Source organism: Notolabrus celidotus, chromosome 10, assembly GCF_009762535.1.
Source record: "Notolabrus celidotus isolate fNotCel1 chromosome 10, fNotCel1.pri, whole genome shotgun sequence".
In the NCBI taxonomy this organism is placed as follows: Eukaryota; Metazoa; Chordata; class Actinopteri; order Labriformes; family Labridae; genus Notolabrus; species Notolabrus celidotus.
The window spans coordinates 7,964,481-7,989,336 of NC_048281.1; the positions used below are offsets into that span (position 1 = coordinate 7,964,481).

At 40.1% G+C, this 24,856-nt stretch overlaps 2 protein-coding genes across 4 annotated transcripts; one reads left to right on the forward strand and one right to left on the reverse strand.

Moving 5' to 3' along the window:
• Positions 1–3,811: 3,811 nt before the first annotated feature.
• LOC117820184 (CCR4-NOT transcription complex subunit 9-like) lies at positions 3,812–9,830 on the reverse strand. Of its 2 annotated transcripts, none has more exons than XM_034693872.1 (8): positions 9,435–9,830; positions 8,026–8,181; positions 7,807–7,922; positions 7,376–7,485; positions 7,163–7,272; positions 6,720–6,818; positions 6,533–6,624; positions 3,812–4,792 (listed from the first exon to the last, which is right to left on the reverse strand). In XM_034693872.1, exons 1-8 carry the CDS (start codon positions 9,450–9,452, stop codon positions 4,624–4,626), a joined length of 870 nt encoding a protein of 289 aa, XP_034549763.1. In that variant the 5' UTR covers positions 9,453–9,830; the 3' UTR covers positions 3,812–4,623. The 2 variants fall into 2 exon arrangements, with proteins under 2 accessions (XP_034549763.1, XP_034549762.1); XM_034693871.1 differs by having other exon boundaries at positions 8,026–8,211.
• A 1,391-nt stretch (positions 9,831–11,221) lies between these two features.
• usp37 (ubiquitin specific peptidase 37) lies at positions 11,222–24,848 on the forward strand. 2 transcript variants are annotated; one of them, XM_034693510.1, is made up of 24 exons: positions 11,222–11,478; positions 12,250–12,480; positions 14,255–14,405; positions 15,242–15,330; positions 15,424–15,539; positions 15,818–15,895; positions 16,137–16,225; positions 17,109–17,202; positions 17,470–17,619; positions 17,747–17,878; positions 18,113–18,236; positions 18,332–18,579; positions 18,677–18,794; positions 18,917–18,996; positions 19,225–19,389; positions 19,564–19,617; positions 19,732–19,879; positions 19,963–20,179; positions 20,608–20,774; positions 20,926–20,986; positions 21,214–21,329; positions 21,484–21,553; positions 21,896–22,034; positions 23,525–24,848. In XM_034693510.1, the coding sequence occupies exons 2-24, from the start codon at positions 12,307–12,309 to the stop codon at positions 23,610–23,612; spliced, it is 2,868 nt and encodes a 955-aa protein (XP_034549401.1). In that variant the 5' UTR covers positions 11,222–11,478; positions 12,250–12,306; the 3' UTR covers positions 23,613–24,848. The 2 variants fall into 2 exon arrangements, with proteins under 2 accessions (XP_034549401.1, XP_034549402.1); XM_034693511.1 differs by having other exon boundaries at positions 11,295–11,478; positions 19,735–19,879.
• Positions 24,849–24,856: the final 8 nt, after the last annotated feature.

Consider the following 24,856-nt stretch of genomic DNA (forward strand, 5'->3'; position numbering starts at 1 on the left):
TAAATGTGCTTAAGTACATTTTTTGAGTATCTGTACTTGAGTAGAAATACAAAGCTGAAAATGACTTTAACCATCCGACCACACGACTAACACAATGGCAATACATCAGTCCGTATCGATTCTAATTAATGGAATGCATTGAACTCAAATTTATTTTCACAATGTAATATTTGCTTTACAATCGTTTATGAAAATTAAGAAAAACATGCACTTTTTAACTTCTTATTTGTATTGCATTCAAACACATCAAACATAGCATTGATATTATAACAGGCTTATGCATGCTTAAGCATAGATACTGTTTTTACACACAATGCATATTCAAATCCAACCTTTGAACCACAGACATGCTTCTTGCTTCTACTATATGTGTTCTTGATCCAAATGCATTCAAGGGTATCCGATAAGTGTGCAGCATCAAGTAATAAGATAACAGTATGAATAGAGAAGTTGTCACAGCGGCCCTTTAATTTTGATGTTTTCCATGTTTGGTTAATGTTGCGTGCGGACACTGCTGCAGCTTTAGCAGCACCAAGAACAAGAATATACTTTACAGTTGCATAGTTCAGGAGGCCTTGTACCCACGAAAATGGCTGTTGTGTAAAAATGTGAATGTTTTCTAACTGCATAAAGTCTGGCTGACATTTGTCCTGGTCACCAGGTTTTGTTGCTACTATTGTGGAGTTGCAAATTTGGAAATCTGTAGCATGTGAATTTAAAAATGTTACTTATTTCTAATTAAACAATCTAGCAGAATGCTTTTTGAGAATACGTTTTTGAGATTTAAAAAAAAGTACTTGAATACTTAAGTATTTTACAAAGCAAGTACTTCAGTACTTTAACTCAAGTAATAATATGACTGAGCTACTTTCACTTGTATTCGAGTTATATTTGACCAGAAGGATCTCTACTTTGACTTAAGTAATGAAGTTGTGTACTCCATCCACCACTGGCTACATAATGCGTAGCAGAGCACTCTCTGATTAGACGCTTTGGACGTCTATCCTGAAAATATTAAGTAAAGGTAAGATAAGAGAACTAAAATCAAAGAAATACATGCTTTTTGTCTGAGGACATATTCATCCTGAGCTAACATTCCTGTTCTACTTGAGATTTTTCAAGATTTTTTTTTCCACAATCATCTCAAGATATAGTTAGTGGCTGAGGTCACTTATTACGAGAAACTCAGTGCTGAAAACCACATCAACCAAAATGAAAAAGCTATGTGATCCACAATTCATTATCTTGTTATTTGTTGCGCTTGAAAAACCTCCAAACCGGTTCTCAGATGCTTTAGAAAGCCCTTCTTCTGGATTTGAGAAACCTGGGTGTCCTACCTGGAGCAATCCCACAGAGCAGAGAACACTGTGGTGTGTTGGTTTTAGTTCAGGCTGCAGAGTGGTGCAGTGGTCAGCTCTGTTGCCTCAGAGCAAGACACTTCCTGTTCCTAACCCTGACCAGACTGGGCTTTTCCTCCCACAGTCCAGGAAAACACCAGTTAAGTCGAATGATGACTCTAAATGACCCATCAGCATGAGTGGGTGTTTGTGTCTCTATGCTGATAGACTGGTGATCTGTCCAAGGTGAATCCGCCCCTCACTCAATAACAGCTGGCTCAAGCCCCCTGCAACCCTGAATAGAATAACTGGATAGAAGATGTATGTATGTATGGTTTTTGTACGGATACAACTACACACACACAATGAAAAACCTGGATATTGTTAAGATCATGTTTACACTGAAATAAATAACCAGCATTTAAACACAGTCAGGAGGACAAAACTGTTTCATCAAAGTCAGAATTTCTCATTTCAAGCATTTCATCCCTTCATCTCTTCACATATTAAGTAAGGGGAAACAACCAACAGGTCTGTTGTCTTAATGCATCTTGCATCCCAGCACAGTGTCACTCCTGTAGACGAACAAAACAAGACAATAAACTTTCCACATCCTGGGAACGCTGAGTCATTCATACAGGAAATAGTTTTGGAATGGAATTTTTTTTTCTCAGATAACTTTTAATCGAGCACAATCTAATTTTCAGTGGAGGTTCATTTAATATAAAGCAAAAAATGTTTGTGTTTGTTGTCTTAATAATGATTGTGCTGGCTTTAGAGGCTTAATTAAAGGATGTTTGACCACAAACTGAGAAAATAACCCTCAAAGCTTTCATTTTATTTATGTTAAGAATATCTCTTCTCGTTGTGAGATATATGTAACAAGAAGTCACATTTACTAAACTTCACCCATACATTTGTTTTAGTCTGGTTGCACTTAAATGTGAAATGTCTGAGGGCTGTTTGACGCTGGATATTTTCTGATTTTTTAAAACATTTTGAGAATTGTTTTCCACATGTAGTTACTTTTTTCTCAATCTAAGAGCTTCGATTTTGCTGACACTGCAGCACAAAAATGGAAAATATCACTTTTCACATTCAAACCAATTCAAGCTAATGCACTCCTGCATCTAAGAGGTTCACTGGATCAGGCCTGTAATTACTTTAGCTACTGGAGCTCATTCCTCAGGAAAGGCACAGACACAAACTCCAAGTGCTCACTTAAAAACATCTACCAGTGGGATCAGATTGGCTCACAAATGGAGGGGCTGAGCGAAGGTGTTTTTACAATGCCTGATTACCAGCCAGGTGTTGAAGGTAGGGGTAATGGAACCTATAGTGAAGTCTGCAGAGATGTTACATAGAGCTCTTCAGAGGGAACAGGTGAGGCTGCCTCCTGGGCAGTGGTGGACAAAGTACACAACTTCATTACTTCAGTCAAAGTAGAGATCCTCCTGGTCAAGTACAAGTTAAAGTTGCTCCACAATAGTAGCAACAAAGCCTGGTGACCAGGACAAATGTCAGCCAGACTTTATGCAGTCAGAAAACATTCACATTTTTACACAACAGCCATTTTCGTGGGTACAAGGCCTCCTGAACTATGCAACTGTAAAGTATATTCTTGTTCTTGGTGCTGCTAAAGCTGCAGCAGTGTTTGCACACAATATTAGCCAACATGGAAAACATCAAAATGAAAGGGCCGCTGTGACAACTTCTCTATTCATACTGTTATCTTATTACTTGATGCTGCACACTTATCGGATACCCTGGAATGCATTTGGATCAAGAACACATACAGTAGAAGCAAGAAGCATGACTGTGGTTCAAAGATTGGATTTGAATAAGCATAGTGTATGAAAACAGTATCTATACTTAAGCTTGCATAAGCCTGTTATAATATCAATGCTATGTTTGATGTTTTTGGATTGCAAAAGAAATCAGAAAGAAATACTGCATGCTTTTCTTAATTCTTATAAATGATTATAAAGCAATTATTACAATGTGAAAGAGATTTGAATTCAAAAAGTCATAAAAGTCAATATTTAAATAGAACCTTTGAACCACAGACATGCTTGTTGCTTCTACTGTATGTGTTCTTGATCCAAATGCATTCCAGGGTATCCGAAAAGTGTGCAGCATCAAGTAATAAGATAACAGTATGTATGTATGTATTCTTCATTTATCTTATTTTAATTGTTATTATTATTGTTGCATATATTGTGTTCTTAACCTTAGGATTGTGGGGTGAGTTTGGAGTCAGGGCTGGGGTTGGTATTTATTTTTAGATATGTATCTTTCTTTTTTTCAATTTATTCTATTTTAAGTTGTTTTTATGTACAGCACTTTGTGTTACAATGTCATTGTATGAAAAGTGCCTTATAAATAAAGTCTGATTGATTGATCAACTGCAAAAAGTCTCTGTTGTTCAGCTGAATAAGAGTTCCTCTTACATCTACATGACAAGGATTAATGGATTTGATGGAAAACTGTTTATTTATGAAATATCTAAAACAAAAGCAACTTCTGAGATTTTACTTGGCCTCAAAATGCAACGCCAGTAAAAACATCCAACAACACAGAAACACATCCCCTCTGATTCTGAAGTGCTGCATGAACTGTGACATCAGTTATAGAGGCTATGAAAAAAAAGAGACACAACACAGTCGTAATGAAGATTCAAAAGTCATGTTTGAAACATAAGAAGCAAAAACTATCAGCTGCTGATTTCAAGTGGAATGTTACAGAAAGGTTCAGAGATAAATGGGAATACAGAGCCGACCTATGTTATGAAAGTGCTAATATATAAACAACCAGAGCTGGCTAATCATTGATATATCAGTATTTAGATGTTCAAAGACATCCAGGAAGAAGCATACTTTGCAGTCTGCACTTTTGAAGGACATTTTTTCTCCTAATAAAAGGAAATTATTTTTGGTAGTCTCAATATAATTCATACGTTTAAGCCTTTTTCAAATCAGATATTACTTTTAGAGTTTGGTGATGAAATATTTTGCCTAAAAATGTAAGGAGAATTTGGCAAACAAAGTGTCAATACTGCAGATCTATCATTTATCAGTCTGGCTCTGAAAACAGATTTGAGTTGTGATTCTGTCCTGATGTATAAATTGGTGTTAATTGACCCATCTATCAAACTGCAGAAGAACACATTCCACTGTTATGTCCTTCACATAGCTGGCAGTCCTAGCACCACATTTGGCAGAGTTCAAAATCTGAACCACGGTAACGAGTCCTTCTGTGTCAGCTCTAAACACACACTTTGTCCCCTTCACTGTGGAGCCAGCGGGATCCCTCGAGCGTCAGTGACCTGACCCTCCTGCAGGTTTTTGACTAGTTGTGCCAGCCAGCGCTTTGTGGTGGTGTCGTCCTTCAGCACCTGGGCGAAGGTGCTGTCTTTCAGCTGGTCGGGCAGACACTGACGCAGGGCTTCTCTGGCCCTGAGGAGAGAACAACACATGTCACAAACTGAGGACTTTCCTCTTAAAACATGCTGCAATAAAACAGGCAGCTTGTGAAGTTAAGTGTCTCCTCGAACCTTTTAAAAAGTTTGTACTTATCTAGTAATACCATAGACTGTACAAAATATGGACGTAGTATCCGTGACGTTACCCATCTGTTCCTGAGAGGTGTTTTGAAGCAAATTGACGGCAGCAGCCATATTGGTAATGCGGAACTCAACCAGGCAGAGTGTGACGTAGTGTGAGCCTCTTAGCCGATGGCTGTGTGTTCCCGACCAGGAGTCACGTCAGTCATGTCCTTATTTGGGTTAAACTCGTAATATTAATATCTTCTGAACCGTCACGTTAGAAAAAAAATCACCCCCCGTACAGTGTGTGCCATTAGAACCGTTTTTTGAACCAGGCTGTAAACATGTTTATTAATGCTGCAAAGATCGTCTTTTTCCCATTCATATCTATGTGGTTTCCGGTGTTTCTGCAGCCAGCCTCAAGCGGATTTTCGATGTATTGCAGTTTATAGCACTTCCGCATTGGCTTCATCGTTTGAGACCGGAGTTTGACGCTTGAGTAATACGTCCAGATATCATGTGGAATCAGAGGAAGGATTACTTCTTAGGTAATGCAGGTTATTTCTAAGCATATCCTCTCCTGGTATGCATTATTGATCCTAACTAAAGTTAATCCTGCTGGGCTTTATCTCACCCATCTGTTTGAAAAACTGTGACAGTTAAATCTACAAGGATTTCCAGATGAAGCTCGTCAGTAGATCACTTTCATGTGAGGTCAGGATACTCAGAAATGACTTTAAAGTTTGCAACAAAAAAAAAAGGTCCACAAAAGTGACCACAGCTGAAATCTATATCAAAATGTCTTTCTTAATTAGTCCAGGAGCCTGAAAGGGCAGCATGTTATATAATGGTGTAAAAGGAAAAACAGAAAACCAACCCCACAGCTGTGGAGATCTAATAAAAAAACATAGAATGTAGGAGTTGTCAAGAACGGCAATAAAATGTTTTCTCATGAGTTTCTACTTTTTAAAGCTGATGTGCAAACTTTGAAGCCTGATCATAAATATTAGGAGTCGACACCAATATTCAAAGAAGAACATGTTCCGTTGTTCTTGTTGTAGATTATTACATTTGGTGTTTTTTTTTCAAATATTTCTCTTTGTTTTTGGTATTATAATAATAATAATAATAATTATTAATTAATTTATATATATATATATTTTTTTTCTTTTAATATATATATATATATATATATATATATATATATATATATATATATATATATATATATATTATTTTAACTATTGTTATTCTTATTTATTTTTTTATTTTATTCATCTTATTGTAGTTTCACTATCATTTATTTTCCTTTCCATTTATTTATCTTCTATTTTAAATTATTATCATTTATTATTAATGGTTGCTTTTACGTTCATTCACTTATTGTGTTTCTTATACAAAAAACATCACTTGCATTAATTGTTTACATTGATCTTTTATACTATGTAATGTGTAAAAATTCAAATAAACAGATCTTTGAAAAAGTAAGAAAAAAATATATATATATTAGGAGCAATGTGGCTCCTCCTAGTGGCAAGCACGGATCATCCGTCACTCCAGTCATATTTTCTGCACAGGCACAAAAAGTTTCCCAAGCTCCAGAGAGAGTTGAGCCTGTTTTACACTGAGAGACACGTCCACACTGCCGTACCTGAGATTATCTGACAGCCGAAGGTAGCAGCGGACGACATGCTTCAACAGACGAGCTGACGGTTCCTTTGAAAGCTGAAGCACCATCTTACCCTGCAAAGAAAAATATATTAATACAGTGACAGAGGATGTTATCTAATCTGCAAAGACACACACATGTAGATGCTCTTTTCTCAGGGGACACTTACAAGGATCATGGCCACGTGGGAGAAACGTTCATATGTCTGGCATATATATGCCAGGCCAGTGTCATCCAACAGGATCTTCTGCAGGATGAAAGTCGCAACCTGCAAAGAAAAAGGGGTCAAGTATGCTGAAGGGTTAGCTTAACTTGCTGCCACGTAAATTGTCAGTTAATGCTGTTATCATATTTACTTTTCTATTACTTCAGAGTAAATCAAAATAGACAGTCTAAGTAGCGATAAAGAGGGACTAAGTGCTCATTAAAGTCCATGAAAAGCAGCAAGTTGGGATGAATGACTGAAAAACTTGGCTGTCCGACAGAAGAGGGAGTAAGTGAGAAGACGTTGTGGTGAGTCACAGGTTTAAAGAAATACGACAGACTCAAAGTCATATTAGCCTACATGTCAGTTAACAGGCAGTTTGCAAAGCAGCAGGGTTGGATACGTACCGTCTTGGAGAGCTCGCTCCCAGATTCCATGATGCGGAGACACAGTGGGATGATTTCAGTGGTGAGAAGGAAGTTAATCACTTCTTGTTCATCTGTTTTCACCAGAGCACCTGCAGGAAACACAGAAAGGTAGCTTAAAGGGAATGATGAAGACAGTTTTGTTGAATTCAATTCAACCAGGTTTGTATGAACGTAAACAGGAGTATAGTTTACCTATGACTCCAAGGCTGGTCAGTCGCAGGTACTCAAATGGCCGTGTTTTGCTCACAGTGTGTAGAAAAGGGTAAAGGAACAGAGGGATGTGAGCAGCAAGAAAAGCAGACCTGTTGAAGAGCAAAAAAGAGGTGAGGACATTTTAGTCATCAGGACCAGACTGACACACAGTTCTATCAGACTAAATCCCAGAGGCCCCTTCTATATCCACACATTATTAACGGACACTGCAGATACAAAAGCATGTGAAAGCCAAAGCTCTCAGATGTTTGACATACTTCTGTTTCAATAAAAAAGGGAAGGTCTTTTGTTGTGCCTTATAAGGAACTCAGTTCTGGAGCATTACCTTCCAAATAAAATCCAGATTTGTACTTTCACATCAAATACCAAAATCCTTCCAACAAATCTCACAATACTGAACTTTCCATTACCGTGTCTCTGGGTGTGAGGCAACACACTGCAGGAGTGCCAGGGCATTGCACACTCTGTTAGACTGGTGAGCTGTAAGCGTGGGTGGGTTTATAGACGGATAGATGTTCACTATTTCCTAAAGAGAGAGGAGAGAAATACATTTAATCATTAAAGCCAAACACAACAAATCGAAAGAACAGGAGAATACAGTGGTGTCTGAGATTTGGACAGGGTCTTACCTGCAGCAGGGCAGCAATAGTGCCACAGGAGTGCCAGAGCATCGGTGCAAGGTCCGGCACAGACTCGCGTTTCTTGCTGAGCTCCAGCAAGGCATTCTCCCTGGTCTCCGGACTGGACAACTCGTTGATCCATTGATAGATCTTCTCTCGGTCTACCTGTGCCAGAGCTGTGACGTTAGTTACAGCCTGTCAAAAAAACGGCTAGTGAGCAAGAACAGCATTTATCATCATCATAGGATGAAAAATGGAACCGGCCCTAATGTGATCGTATACGTAGAGTTGGCATGATATCAGAATTTCAAACTTTGAAATGATATCATATTTTCTATTCCACTGCTTTATGTTCACATATTAAGTGGTGCTCACTTTCTTAACTCGCCATGCAACTCAACCATTGCTACAGCTTTAGGTTGAAAATATGATGGTAGATCTGCTTTCATAAGCTTCCATATGTTTTGATGGAGTCAGATTTTAAAATGATGCAGATTAAAGCATGTGGTATCAAAAAAATCCAACTTTTTGGCAACCTTACAGAAGAAGATAAATGGTTGCTTCCAATATTATCTGTAGTTTACTAGTAGACAAACCTGCAATCATTACATCACATGATTGATTTTACAGTGTTTGAATTATTAGATTTCATAGGAGCCAACAGCATTATATTGTTGACGGCGATTTAAACAAGTCTGCAGTTCCATTTCAATCTCTTTCATATTCTAAATGAGGGTTCACTTGGCCAAAATAAGTAAGGCAAGATAAGGTCAGTTCATTTATAGATCACCATTCAAGTATAAAGTAATTCAAAGTGCTTTACACAGATACAAACAGAACATTATGAACATTAAAACAAATAAGATGTTCAGCAAAAGCAAGATGTTAAAATACAAACTTTGTTAAAACAAAACACACATTTTGAATCATTCAACAGTATTTGCTTAAGTTTTAGTCTCCTTCCTCCTAAATTAGACTTAAATTATGACTCATCAGTTTATTTCCCTTAGTTTTTACATTTTCTCTGGAGGGCCAGACTCCTATTGGTGCAATATGTTATATTCCCTTTAATCTAAAAAATACCAGCTATCTATCTAACTCAGCCAAATGTGCTGCCAAACATTATTCAACGACACAAAATGTCAATGTAAGCTTCTGCAGAGATCCCATACTGTCATGAGACACCAACAATACCAGTCTGAATTTAGAATAACGTCAAAAAACCAATGAGAAGATTAAGTAAAGGAATCTCCCCCGATTGGAAACTAGCATACACATTAATATACACATTAAAGATATAGTGAACATGATCATTTTTGAGAGAGTGAGAGATCAGATATGTTGATCAACCTGAGCAGGAGGAACACAAAAGGAGGAATGAATGGTTAGGCGGTAGGAAGGCTTCTTCAGATACTCACTGCTCCTGTCGCCAGCATCCTCCAAACCGGTTTATATCCAACAGTCTTCTCAAAGCGTGATTTTTAATAAAGTAAGAGTTAAAGTTGAGAACTTTTGTGGCAGCAATGAAAGAAAGTTGTCGTAACTACATAACCGAATGGGCAGCTAGCTCGAGCTAGCTGCTAACTAAAGGGGTTGGTAAGTGTGTCCCAGTCTGAGCGTTAAACGACATCACAAAAACATGATTTGATACATTAAATCACAGCTTAAGAGACGACAATGCTCTAGTTCTTCTACACCATAAAGATAGACCCCTAAATGTGTACCACTCCGATCGGATTTCTTAACCCCGTGGCTAGTTTATGTGAAGCAGCGGAGGTAAGTGATGTGTCGATCGAGAACGATCCGGTTCACAGAACCGGCTGTTTGAGGTGACGAGGGGAGCCGGCTCTTTGAGGTGAACGATGGGAGCCGGCTCCTGATTGGGATCCGATTTATATATTATTTTTTCGTCTTTTCCTGTTAAAGCTACGGAAGAGGATTATGGCCAATGGGAAAAAAAAAAATTATGGTCAATTTTTTTTATTATTATTATTGTTATGAGAAAAAAAGTAAAAATTCTGAGATTAAAGTCAGAATTCTGAGATTAAGGATCTGACTTTAATCTCAGAATATTAATAATTTAAAGAAATGTTAACCTTAATTTTCTATATATCTCTGGTGGCCCAAATCCTCTTCCGTGTAAAGCCCATACGGTCTAAAAATATGAGTCCAATGCGGAAGTGTTAAAAGCTGCAGTTCATCAAGAATCCGCTTGAGGCTGGCTCCGGAAGTACCAGAAGTCACATACACATGAATGGGAAAAAGACAATCTTTACAGCAGAAATAAACATGTTTACAGTCTGGTACATAAGACAAGTGTAGTCTGGATAGCTAATTTCTCGATGTGCTCTCACTGTGAGGGGGATGTATTTTTTTCTAACGCGGTAATTTCGAAGATATTGAGATTACAAGTTTTCCAATGAGAGGCACAGCTGCCTGAGGGAACGCTGCAGATGTTGGCTAGGAGGCTCAAACTTCGCCTCTTTACGTCACACTGGCTCCACAGAAGCAATATGGCTGCTGCTGACGATTTGCCTCAAAACAGCTCTTCAGAAACAGATGGGTGATGTCATGGATACTACGTCCATATTTTATACAGTCTATGGAAAAGTCGCAGGTGATTGGAAAGGTGAGAAAACGAGCAACTGCAGGAACTGAGTAAAATTTGGACGCTTTTCAACAGCATGGACAGTCTAAAGGCAGAGTGTAGACTGTGCAAGGTGAAAATGTCATCAATCAGGGTCCACAACAAACCTGCAAAGGCACATTAGAAGTGTCTGTGAAGGTTCTCAGTCATCCAGGTCATGGGCGTTAGAACTTTCTATCCATCAGTGCAATAAGTGAAGAATAAAGGAAACCTGCTATTAATAAAGGTGTTAAAAAGTTCACAAATAAATAAATACAATCAGAGTTTGGACCGTTTGAGATGGGTCTTGTTTTTTTTTTTTTACTTTCGAATTAATTTTTGTAGCACTCTGCTCCATGTTGAGTATATAAATAAAGCCTAGTATATAATACACATTTGATATAATGTATGTTCTTTTTCCATAGTAAATCATTTTACATATTATTTTACATTATTTTAGGTAATACGTTCATTTCAACAAGAAAAAAATCTGAGGAGCCACTTGCGAGCCGAAAGAGCCGGCTCTTTGGGATGAGCCTAGCCAAAAGAAACAAATCTATAAAAAGAGCCGAAATTCCCATCCCTACAACCGAAACACCAATACGTGAAATATCGCGAGAAGACGCTCGGGCGCACTCTCGGTGATCATTTCCGGTGTAAATGTTCACATTCCCGCCATCATCTTCGCGCAGAGCTGCGAGGCGTCGTGCGGGTCCACTGTCAACAACAGACAGGGAGCAGGTGAATGCCGGCTAAACTACCTTTCTGCCCTCGGAGGACCTACGAGAACGACATTGTTATTTCAAAGTGTGACTAAGAGCACATTCCATCCACAGGTAAATAACCGCGACGGTGATATTAAACTGTGACTCTGTTTTCATCAAATTACACTCAGCCTGTTAGCTAGCTCCCGTTAGCTAATGTCGGCCTCCTCCATCCATTCAGAGGGGACGACATTGTGTCAGCAGGCGTTCAGCTTCGGTTTAATGTCATCCTGGTTTGTTCTTAGCATCTCTCCTGATGTAGATGTTGCACTTTGTTGTGACTCTTCGTCTAAATACCGAAAACAGAACTTAGCGTGAGCCGCAACGTCTCTGTGCGGTGATAGAGAGAGGAGCTAACGGGCTGGTTTGATGGCTAATGCACATCAGACTGGATCCCAATGGAACAGAGAGCAAGCTCAGAGAAGTGTGTGACTTTATAAAGAGTGTAAATATTCACTGTTTGCGTGTGTCAGTTGTTAAATAAAGTGTGCGGTTCTCACTGTGTCTGTGTTTTGCTGCTTGTAGAGTTTGTTGTGACTTTCAACAAGCGCTCAGTAGTGAACGTGCTCACAGGGTGCTAGCTTAAGTGGACATTTGTAGCCTTGTTATGTAAATATATCAAAGTAACTGTGTAGGTCTGTGTCAGACTGGGTGTTCATGATTTATCTGACATTACTTTGGTCGTCGTCATCCTACTATGATCTTTAAATATGTCTTTACGGAACAACTACACGAATGGCGGTAACTCGGTTGTTCTCATGTTATAGCATCTTATATGAAATTCAATTTATAATGACTTTTTGATTATGCTGACACAATCTGCTTAATTTACCCCTGCCTTAGGATTTGTTTCATCACAAGTCCAAGCCTCCTCTAAGTGCACCAACTGGATCATAAGCCATGGCAGCCGTAGTGCCCAAAGTGTCCAGCGGGGGCGCTGTGAAGATGCGCTTCACGAGCATCGAGCTGGGCACCACCAGGTGGAAAGAGGGAACCTTTGAGATCTCAGAAAAGGACAACAAAATCAACCTCTGCCTTAGATTCAACTGTGGAGGAGCCTCCAAAGTATTTCAGGTAGGTTCAGGGACTGAAACAACATTTTGTATTTTGAAAGCATCTCTCTTTTCCCCACAATTTTTATAATTTGAGACCAGCCAATCACTTTTTTGACCAAATCAGTGATAGACAGAATTGATGACATCTTGTTTTGTTTTCTTCAAAGTTGTAAACCTCAAGGAAGGAAAATAATGTTGTAGCTATTTGTGTTGGTTCTTTTACTTTGCAAAAGTAATAATACATATGATACACATAGAACAAACACAAAGATACGTTATTTATAGCCTGCCCAAAAAACAGATGGGTCAGCAACTGAAATATCAAGTTGTCAATAATATGCAGGATTGTCCTTCCTTTATTTTTATTTTTTTAAGTTATATTTTTTGGGCTTTCACACCTTTAGTGATGAAGGGAGAGGACAGTGGATAGTGTAGGGATCTGGTTGAGAGATTGGGGGAATGACATGCAGGAAAGGAGCCACAGGCTGGCAGCGAACCCGGGCTGTCCGCTACATGGGTGCGCAACTTAACCAGTAGGCAGAGTCCGAGCCTGTCCTTCCTTTATCTTGACAGTTTAAAACAAATCTGTGATAAATAACTGAAAAATATGCTAAACGTCTGTTAAATTATGACTCAAGCTTCAGTCTAAGAAACTATCAACTACTTAGGGATTCTTTCAAGTGATCATACCAAACTACAAAAAGCAATACATGGCAAACAGCAAGGAAAAAATCAATGTTGTCTCGCAAAGATTTAGTGGAACTCTTCAGAAACATTTGAAAGGGCTGTAATTTGATGAGATGTGGAAACTAAATCTGTATTTAAAATTGTGAGAGCTAAAAGTTTTCCAATAGATGAGTTATTGCAACATTGGTCCAACTTTGTGTCATGTATTTTACTGTTCGATTTTATGTTATGTATGTCATATTTAAGTAATCACATTTAATTTGAAGTAGCACTTATGATAAATGTGTCAAACAACCTTTGTCTAAGTTTGTGCTAAAATAAGCTACCTAATTTCAACCATTTAAGAATTCTTCATCAAATTTTGGGATAAAGTAGGGATGCTAATTGATTTTCAACATTCGCTGCAATGACCTCATTTATCTAGAAACATTTAGTGGACCACCAGAAAACGTGTCTTTTGCACCTCCCTGCATAAGAATGTACTTGTTTGAGTTTTTTTTAGCATGTTGGGAAAAAACCAACAAGAAAATACTGGGGCACCATTATAACAGAACTAACTAGTCCCCCTGTTGTATATTGGTTTACAACGTAAACAACATACATGTGGTATTTTGAAAGTATAAGCAGAAATGTAAATTTCTATGCTGCGTTTGCTTGTGCTTCCTCATCAAGTCTAATGTCTTCTTTAGTACACAAACTACTAGTAGAGCTTCGGTTAATCCTGTTGGACTGTTCAGAGGTATTGCACGGTTGAAAGTCATTAATTGGTTAAATGATTCTGTCTGTACTATGAATGAAATGTGCTGCCTTGAGTCTGACTTGCTTACAAAGCTTGTAGCTGTCTGGAAGCAAATACTAGTCTAGTTGGCTTATGAACTCAAGGGTTAAGTTTCTAATGAAGCTGTTTCAGCCATGATGTACCTACAATACGAGCACCTGTGTTTGTAAAGTACATGCTTTTTACTGCAACATTAACCTGTTTCTAGATACTTTCAGTGAGTTTTAAACAGTTAAATTGTAGCTGTAAATAATAGAGCAGACATTATAAAAATGGACTGCTGTCTAGTCATGATTCTGACCATCCTGTCTCGTTTTTCTGTCCTCAGTTGTATCAGAATGTGAAGAACATCAGCCATAGTTTGAACCGAATCACACTGACGCTGAAGGACACCAGTGTCATCGTCCTGGATAAGATGCCCACAACTCTGGCTCAGAGGACTAAAGAGTACCTGGAAAAGCTGAAGCAGGGAAAGACAAGTAATTACACCACTGCTCATTTTAACAACTCGCAAGACTTCTTTGGGAATTTGACATCCTTATTGTTCAGACGATCCAGTGACTGTTTGTGAGGGTATAAGTTCACACAGCTTTTGCTTCACTGTGGAATTGGTACAGAATGAACACATTTTAGGGACGTATGATTAAACTGCATGTGCAGTGTATTTGATAACATAGCATTAATACCAACCTGTTAAGTCACATGACTTCAAAATAAACGTTCACCAGGAAAGAGAGCCTCGCTGACGTCAGACGGCAGGTTAGATAGCTAATTAGCTGCTTAGTGGTGGGGCATGAAGTTGCATGTAAACACACCTGTAGCTGTCATTCGGTCCAGCTAGATGCTGCGGTGTACTCTTCAACACCGCTAAGGATACGTTGTTTGTCTTGTTTACTCAAGTTTGGCTGTCTGTTTGCTCACATGTCACAGATACACTTTTGGAGCTGATGTCAGCAAAACAGACAAATCATCTGCTTGAAGTTAAAGCAGTAGTTCAGATTTTTTTTTATAAGTGGGCCTGTATTTTTTCTATTTGCATAAGTAGCCACAAAACATCTTCAAGCCAGCTGACAGAATTTCTACCACAGAAGTCCAGTCCTTTTGCATCACATGTTCTTTGCTTTCAAGGACATCCAGAAATGTGTCCTTTGCAAAGAAAACACAGTAGCATACAGTCAGGACTGAAGTTCTAGTAAAAGCTAAAGTTTCTTCCAGCTTAAAGCAAAGTCTTACTTGTCTGTTGTTTTGTAAGAAGTGGATTTATAACCCCGGACTAAAGTGTCTTTAATTCTTTTAATTTTTTCTTAATTTGCAGTTTTAAAATCGTCCCACGGAAGTGCAAACTTCAGTGTGCTTGTGAACCGCTCTCTGAAAAATGAGACCAGTCCGTCAGGGGAGAGACAGGTGAGCAACAATATATATGTTTCTTTATACTAATATTCAAAGAGGCATGAACTTATGTTTGATTTAAATACCTGGACTGCTCTCATCTTCCAGGCAACACAGAGGCGGCAGAGTGCAGAAGGCCGGGAGGAGACGACACCACGAAAGCCTCTGGGTAGCCCAAGTAGAGCTGCCTCTACACCCACCCGTACTGGACTCTCTGAGAACAGGTATGAAGGTGTCTTGGGTTGATGTAGCTCAGTTAACTTGATCATCTTTAAAAACAAAATGAATCGTTGCTGCTCAGCTCAGTTTTAAAACATACTTTGGTAATTCTTTCTACAAAATAAGTCAGGAGAGTTGTTGTTTATTTATATTTAGTACAGCCCCAGCTCCTGTGAGTCCTCCTGCATGTAACTATCTGGTTTGTGTGGTGTTGTGTTTTTGTCTTCTTGCCAAGTCAGGAATGATCAGTTGAGACAAATAGTTTCGTGTGACTGTTTTTCAGGAGTGAGAAGAGAAAGAGACTTCTGAACTCTGAAAGTGACCTGACTGAGGACTACCCCAAGGAAAATGACTCCTCAAGGTAAAAGTGACCCGCCTCATCGCCCACACTGAGCTGTAGTGGTGCTGAGTACACATGGAGAGAGCTGACTTCTGTGGCCTTGTGTTGCTCAACTATCTGAGTTATGGCATTTTGTGTGTCTTAATTTGATAAGAAGACAGATGCAAGTATGTTTATAGATTCTGTAGTGCACGCTTTATTATGAACACATTGAAGGCTGTCAGATCAGTGACTTAAACCTGTTTATATATTTATTTCTCAGCAACAACAAGGCCACTTCAGATCCATCCAGGAAGTTTCTACTGAGCTGCAAAGACAAGCTGAAGCAGGCCGAGGAGAACCGAGGCCCAGGTAGAGTCCCACATCAACAAACTGCAGCAACCGCATCAACTGTGTTTATCACATTACAATGTTACAATGTCATTTAGCAGACGCTTTTATCCAAAGCGACGTACATACGAGAACAAGAACAACACAAGCAAAGATCTAGACAAGAGGAAACAAGATCAGTAAGAGTAACAAAGTGCTTCGAGTCAATTTGGGTGCAGGTACTGCCAAGCAGTGAAAAGGCAATGCACAAAAGTAAATAAGGATATTTATATATTTATATATATATATATATATATATATATATATATATATATAAAATAAGGAACATCTACAAGGAAGCAACCAAACCATTTAAGACCTTCCATTATTATCATCATCAATTAACATCACCACAATAATGATCAAAGTACCAAGTGCTGGATCACTCAAGAGCAGAACACAGATTCCCAGAGTAGAGCAGGACAGTGCGAGTCAACTGTAGCTGGATGACATGATCTGTCACTGGGGACAACAGTGGAGAACAGTCTAGCTAAATGCATAGTGCTTCCTAAAGAGCTGGGTCTTTAGCTGTCTTTTGAAAGCAGAGAGGGACTCTGCAGATCGAATGGAGTTGGCCTGTTCATTCCACCATTTAGGGGCAACAGAAGAGAAGAGTCGAGCTAGTGATTTTGAGGCCTTATGTGCTGGAAGCCCTAGGCGCTTTTCAGAGGCTGAGCGTAGCAGGCGAGAAGGGCAGTAGACCTGGATGAGGGGTTCCAGGTAAACTGGAGCGGTTTTTGTTACTGCTTTGTATGTTATTACAATTCTAATTAATGTCATTACTGAGATTATATAACATACTTTAATTCAGATTTTAAAGATTTTAAGACTTGTACTTCATCAAATTGTATTTCTGTCCTCTTAGCTCCACTGGGTTCAACCCCACTTCAGCCAACATCCTTCTATGGCAGCCGATCTGGGACTAAAGACTACAGCCAGAGCCATTCCTTCCTGGACCGGTGAGTCTCTTTTGGTTGTAATATTCTAGCTCAAAGTGTTGAGTGTAAGACATCGAGTCCAATCTGTTTCTCTGTAGTAGGATACTTGAGCGGTGCAATGAAATCTAAGTCTTCTGTTTTGTGTTCTTTATTAAGAAGGAAATAAAGTTTGTTTATATTTTAGGATAAAAGCAGGAGGATAATGATTCCTCACGAGGATTTGGGGCTTTTAACATTTAATTAAGAAATGAGAAGTCAAACTCTCTAATCTTTACTGATTCCCCACAGACCATCCAGTACAGCACAAACCACCAAGAGAAGCCTTATGCTGCCAAATCACTCCACCCCCTTCAAAAAGGTCCGGCCCTCCCTGGACTACGGAGGCTGGAACAAGCAGAGGCCTTCCACTTTGGCTCAGCCTCAGCCTCCACTGCAAGGGTAAGAGGTCACTTCATCAAACGCAATGAATTAATAAGATCATTTTGTTGTGTAATTAAATCCGTCTTTGGGTTCTTTTCTTTCCTTTTTTGTCCCTGTATGTGAATTTTTAATTCATGTTTTAAAGATTTTCCAACCTTGGGAACACTTGCTACATGAACGCCATCCTGCAGTCTCTCTTTAGCCTTCCCTCCTTCTCCAATGACATGCTGAGGCAGAGCATCCCATGGAAGAAAGTGCCCATCAATGCATTGCTCAGGTATACATGGAGTTCTGTAGATTGGGGCATATTCAAAGGGATACATTTATATTTATGTTTATGCTTGTGTTTCATCCACCTTTTAGGCCTTTCAAAGCATGTTACATACATTTCTAAGAACATTTTAGATACGTTTTATCTTGACTCTTTGTGTGATATCCTCTCTCTCTCTCTCTCTCTCTCTCTCTCTCTCTCTCTCTCTCTCTCTCTCTCTCTCTCTCTCTCTCTCTTCAGGCGTTTTGCTCACCTCATGGTCAAGAAGGATGTGGGTTGTCCAGAGACCAAGAAGGACCTCTTGAGGAAAGTGAAGAGTGCCATCTCCTCCACAGCTGAGCGTTTCTCTGGAAACATGCAGAATGTAAGATATCTCAAAGACCTAAAGAAAGACCTTTGAATGCAGCACAGTTATTTATTGTTGTTAATTATATCCCTGCATGTCACAATGTTGATCAGGATGCTCATGAGTTCCTGAGCCAGTGTTTGGACCAATTAAAAGACGACGTGGAGAAAATGAACAAGAGCTGGACAAATGAAGCTGCTGCATCCTCATCGTCCTCTGTGGGATGTGAGAGCAGCCCAGAGACGACGCCATCGGCGACCAAGACAGAGCCTGGCGAGGAGGCTGACGTCACCCGCATCTACACCTGCCCTGTGGCGGTCAACATGGAGTTTGAAGTGCAGCACACCATCATCTGTAAATGGTGAGGCCTCTCTTTTTCTTAAATCACTTAATAGATCTTGTGCTGGATAAATCCAGAAAATAAATTCAACATTAAACCTTTATGGGTTTTTTTGCAGTTGTGGCGAGGTGGTGACCAAGCGTGAGCAGTTTAATGACTTGTCCATTGACCTACCACGGCGGAAGAAAACTCTCCCGCTTCGCTCCATCCAGGACTCTCTGGACCTCTTTTTCAGGGTGAGTCATTGAATCAAAACTTCATCTTTGCAAACAGCTGTCTCCACAGGAAACAAACTGCTCTCTGCTAAATATATAATGCCTGAATATATTTTGACAGATGTTATTCTCTCCTTTTGCAGATGGAGGAAATCGAGTACTCGTGTGAGAAGTGCAATGGGAAAGCAGCGACTGTTACACATAAATTCAGCAAACTGCCCAGGTATCTATGAACTGTTTGTTGAGAGAGACATGCACAGTGAGACTTTGTAACAGTTGTTATCAGATATCTTGAGTCAAGCAGCTCGATGCATTTTTCATATTTATCAGTCGTTTTGCTGTATTTAGAATAACATCTTTTCATTTGTCAGTGGGAACAATAAAAGAAGCTTTTGATGAACAAAGAAGATTACATACCTTGTTAAATTCTGATGGATCTTTGCTCTTCCAGAGTGCTCATCCTCCATCTGAAACGGTACAGCTTTAACGCTCAGCTGTCCATGAACAGCAAGCTGGGTCAACAGGTGGTGATTCCCAGATACCTGACTTTGCTGTCCCACTGCTCTGAAGCCACGCGGCCCCCCGTTTGCCTCGGCTGGAGCCCTCAGAACTCCATGTAAGACCTCATCAACATCTTCAAATTGAGTTAATGAAAGGAAAAAACTTCACTTTTCACAACCAGATGAAATCTATCCTGAACCCATCAGATGTTTCAGTTTTAAGACAAAGCTTTAAAATAGATCTTGTTGTGTTGAAGGGTTTGTAAATGATTTCTCTGTTGTTTTCAAAGATCCAGAACACTCAAAACATCACCATTGGTCAACTCCTCTTCAGCACCTCTCCGGTAAGTGCAGCTCATTCTACCTTATAATTCACATCTAGTCCCTGATATTGCACGGCTAGGAAAAGACTTTTGCTATTTTGTGATATTAATCTGTGAACCTGTGATCATGTTTAGAAGGATTGGAGGGAAAGTGGCCAACTCTAGCTGCACCACTGTCCTTATTGATTCTGACTGTGAAGAAGAGCTGAGTAGAAAGGTGAACCAGAGCCGCAAGCGACGCCTCAGCAGCTGTCTCCCTGAGGATGATGACCGACCAGAAGAGGTGAGCATCCCAACTTCGGCAGTTACCGTGAAGCCTTTTATTTTTTGTATCTGTTGCCTTTCTGACCCTGTTGTATTTTTCAGCGGGCCCCTCTTGATGCAGCAGACTTTGGAGGCATTAATGATGATGAAATGCTGGCAGCCGTGCTGGAGATGAGTCGACAGGAGGCCGGGCTCTCAGCTAGTGCACCGCTGGAGGATGAGCCAACCAGCAGCCCGGACACAGGCTTTGGGGACACTGATACTCACGACCTGGCATATCACACAGAGCTGCTGGAAACGGACAACAAACAGCCTACAGGTAGTCTGCAATAATGAGGGTTAAACATTCACTGGCTGAGCTGCAACCAACATTTACTCGACTGATCCAATGTTTATTTTTATCTTCTCAGTTCATTTTAAAGTCCATGATATTTCAAAAAACATAATCACCAAAGACTTTTTTTATGTTCCACTTGTTGGTTCAGATGTATTCATTAGATCGAGTTTAGGCTTGGAGTCATCCAATTATACCTCCCATTTAAGAAGATAACACAGCTGTATGACATGAACATGGCACAGTTGAATGTGTTGTTGGTTTTTGAAATGATCATGCCTGAAAAGAATCTCGTCTCAGGCACGCTGACACCGGAGTCATTGAATCAAGTATATGAAATACATGTTTTAGTACAGAAAGCTTCAATGTATTCAAGTATTAAGTAACCAGACCTTTGAATGTGCTCTGTCTAGATGTTCTGGATTCCCTGGACCTGACTATGGATGAGAACAAAGAGAACCAGACTCCAGAGGGCGTCCAGCAGCAGGGGGAACTCGACTGGGTTCAGCAGTACAGTCTGGACCAGGAGAGGGAAGAGCAGGAGCTGCAGCAGGCTCTGGCCCAGAGTCTTCAGGAACATGTAAGATCTGAATGAAACATCTGAAGACTGAACTGGATTAGTATCAGCAATCCACTCTCTACTGTTACAGTAGTTACTACAACTACTGAATTGTACTTCAGTACTTATACTAATCACCGTTCTATGACTTTCCCCTTCTCACCCTGTCCAGGAGGCCCAGGAGATGAGAGAGGATGATGATCTGAAGAGAGCCACTGAGCTCAGTTTGCAAGGTAAGACTCTAGACTGAATATTTATTGAGGTAGAGTAACACATGTTTGGCTGATCACTCTTGTCAAACTTGTAAATAATCAAAAGTCAAAAAGCTGTCAACATGGCTGTACAGTGAATATTAACAACAACTGACACTCAGTGAAGTATGCAGGGCACGTTATTACATTGTTTCATTACACTACGTGCTGGGTCTGACTCGTACCGGTATGTCCTCCTTACCCAACAGAGTTCAACAACTCTCTTCCTGAGCTGCTGTGCTCGGACGAGGATTCTGGTAATGAGGACGTGCTGGACATGGAGTACACTGAGGCTGAGGCCGAGAGCCTGAAGAGGAACGCTGAGGTATGTCACAGAGTCTGCTCTCTGATTGTAAACAAGTAGAACACTTTAATCATAAGTCAAATCCTGCGACTAAATACAACTTCTAGATGGACTGACAACAAAATGTAATCTCTTGTGTTCATACTCACCTGCTTCTTAACATTTAAATCCTCAGAGTGGAGACTTGGCCAACTCCTTCAGACTCATCAGTGTGGTCAGTCACATCGGGAGCAGCTCCTCCTCTGGTACGCATTTAAAATCATACCATCAAACTACCACACAGACGTTTTTCCCAGCTACTCTTTTCCATTAAGGAAAGGCAAAAACATTAAAAACCAAACATGTTTGCATATCGGAACTTAAACCTGTCCCAGTGCTCAGGCCTCCTGTGTTGTGAGGTAAACCGTGGACACTGAGCATCTTTGGATTGATTTCCCTATGCAAATTATTATTATAATTTAAATTTGAATAAGAAGCTCTGCCAAACAGTCGGCTTCATAACAAGTTTGGTTCCTCTCTTAGAGGTCACCCTAGTCTTCTATCTGTCTTCACCGTAGTGTCCTTTGTTTTATTTTTTCCCCCTAAAGGTCATTACATCACTGATGTGTACGACATGAAGAAGCAGTCATGGCTGACCTACAATGACCTGGATGTGTCACGCACACAGGAAGCAGCCGTCCGGCGAGATCGTGACCGTAGTGGATACATCTTCTTCTACATGCACAAGTGAGTGAGCAGAATCAAACAGGAGTCTTCTAACACAGCTGGAGTATCAATGTCAGTGCTAACTGTTGATACTGACCCCCAGTCCCTTAGATCAATCATGTCCTAGTGTTAGATCGCTCAATAACATGAGCTGCCTTTATCAATTCTCATCCACTTGAGGGTTTTAGATAGCAGAATTGGTAAGACATGCTAAACGCCTCCATTCATGTGAGCAGGCACAGAGCCAGAAGAAGAAAACATGAGTCAGCAGCGGAAGTTCATGACAAGCTTTGTGACACCTGATCTCTAACCTGGAGCTTTAGGCTTTATTGAGTCAGCTTACTCTCAAGGTACATTTCGACCAAGAGTTCCGGGGTCCCCAGAAGTTCTTTCCCCTGAACCAAAAGGTTCCTGTGCCCCCATTGTCGTCTGCATTTCGACTGCGGGCTTAAGTCCCGGGTAGATTGTGAAAATCAGGCCAGTGACATATGGAGAAAACAAAAAAAATGCACTACACCACCAGACCAGTAGAGGGCAGTAAAACAAAGACGAATGCCATTTATCACAGATAACACCATAGAAGCAGACGGACAGGCAGGTATCATTATGAGCAACACAACAGCCTGTTAGCATGAAGAGGCTCAGCTGGTGCTGTTTTAGATGGTGCTATATTTCATCACAGATGGATTCACTGAATCAACACGTGAGAGGAGATAAGCACGAGTAGCAAAGACGTTTCAACTCGGCTTTAAAATCCTTTTGAACTCAAAAGGCCGTGGCAGAGATCGACCGTTGTCTGTTTCAACAGCTGTGTAAACTCTACAAACACCATTACGTTCAGCTGAAAGTCTCCAGTTTACAGGGTCACTTTTAAAACCGTAACACCTGGAGAGGTGCATTCACGGTGGGCTGAGAGAAGACCACCTTTACAAGCTGCTAAATAAAAATAAAAACTAATGAAAGAGAAATCAAGTGAATCACAGATGTGTGTGTTATTATTGTGGACGGCAGGTGGAATAAAAACAGTGCAGGTAATCTACCAATCAGACACGTTCAGCATTGCAGGCCCTGCCCGCCAAAATTCCTGGGACCTTTGAAAAGTACTAGGGAGATTAACTTACCCCTCTACTAAATTTAGAACCTGGGTCCACCGGTCAAAATACATGTAGTTCCAGGGTAAAGTTCCTCTGGTCGAAAAAAGCCTTAAGTAAGTCGGGGTATGATGAGCTGGCTTTGTGGTGGGAACATTGTTTATACTGAGAGAAGCTCATCCTCAGGGGCTGTTACCAACATGAGCTCAGGTCTGTCACCTGTTCAAAGAAGAGCATCAGAGAGATTCTTGTATATTTAACCTGAACCTGCATGTTTTTATTGAAGGGTACTTGTGTTGTGAAGAGGACATGTTTCTTTATTGATCTGTTTTCAGTTTTTGTAGCAGTATATTGACATCAGAGAGTTTTCCCTGAGATGGCTGTAGGCTGCTCTGACAGGTTCTGGTCTTGTGTCTGCAGGGACATGTTTGAGCAGCTGTCCGAGATGGAGAGATCTGGATCCAGCACCACTTCAGAGGCAGGAAGAAACGTCCTGCAGCCGCTCTGAGTGCTTCTTCTTCATTGGACAGCCAGTGAAGCATTACAGCTGAACCCTACTGGATGGAGTTCTCCTTTGAACAGCCTTGAGTACTACTGATTGCCGTCCTTTTTTGGGGTCGTCTTCAGGCTCTTCTTCTTCTCATCTCTGGATGAATAAATGCTCTGCTAAGTTGACACCTGAAAACGCTAACACTGGTGTTGAAACTTTGAGACTCTTAAGATACCAGAAATGCAGTTAAAATGTTCAGTGGATCAAAACGGGCCTCCGTGTTTTCGGGGCCGGAGTTTTTCTTTGCTATGATTTTATCAAACTGTTTTGTACGTTTTTTTCTTCGTTTCTTGATACACTTCTTTCGACTTTAATGCCGCTCTTTCAGACTTTCACTTCAAGCAACTATCAAACACCACGATGCTAACGGTGCTTCATGGATTGTATGTGTTACAGACCCTTTATTTCCCATATAAACATAATAAAGATATATTCTATGTTGGAGTATAAACTATTATAAAGTTAGAGGGTTGCTGTATTTAGCGGGTACATTTGGTGCAATATTTCCGTTTTCAGATCCGCTTTCTGTCACAGAGCGTGTGTGTGTGTGTATGTGTGTATGCGTGTATGCGTGTGTGTATGTTTGCCCAGTTGCTTTCTGTGCTTTACTTATGAACTTATGCGTATGTGTGTGGTTGTCTCCATATTCTAGATTCAAAAGAACTATTATCTGTAAGCTGAACAATAACAAAGCCTGTTTTCACTCAGCAAAGCCCACTCCATTCTTTTGGGGTTTTGACCTTGTGCCTCCCAAGAAGACTTTTATAAATACTGTATGTACACAAGCTTTACTTTGAATGTTGCACAACCTTGTTTTGGGATGTTTGTTAAACCTTCAACAATGTGTAAGTCAGAGTTTCCTTTATAAAGAGCCAAGAGTTTCTATTTATTACAACACAGTGGTGGATTTATCTTAAAGAACTCATCCAGATTCACCACGGAGAATAGAAGTCATAAAAACTAGACCAGGAGGAAGCTAGCTGTAGTGTCATGTCTTCTATGTTGTTATTCTTAAGGCCAGTATCCAGAACTTAGACCTCAGCTAACCTTGTTCAGCTACTTTCTATCAGATGTGCTTGCTTAGAGAATAAAGCAAATGGAAGTATTCTGATTTTCCTGTACTAGATCTAACACTTAACACTGGTTGTACTCTTCTTTTGTTACCATGTACAAATTAAACCACACTTCAGTACACCACGGCC

Excerpts from the sequence above, each read along its gene's own strand:
- usp37 (XM_034693510.1), top strand. The coding sequence starts at position 12,307 with ATGGCAGCCGTAGTGCCCAAAGTGTCCAGCGGGGGCGCTGTGAAGATG. Across the intron at positions 15,896-16,136 it reads AAGGAAAATGACTCCTCAAG|CAACAACAAGGCCACTTCAG; the intron begins GTAAAAGTGACC and ends TTTATTTCTCAG. Across the intron at positions 18,237-18,331 it reads TCTCTGGAAACATGCAGAAT|GATGCTCATGAGTTCCTGAG; the intron begins GTAAGATATCTC and ends AATGTTGATCAG.
- LOC117820184 (XM_034693871.1), bottom strand. Across the intron at positions 7,486-7,806 it reads GCCTCACACCCAGAGACACG|GTCTGCTTTTCTTGCTGCTC; the intron begins GTAATGGAAAGT and ends GCTCTTCAACAG. Across the intron at positions 7,273-7,375 it reads GACCAGCCTTGGAGTCATAG|GTGCTCTGGTGAAAACAGAT; the intron begins GTAAACTATACT and ends TGTTTCCTGCAG.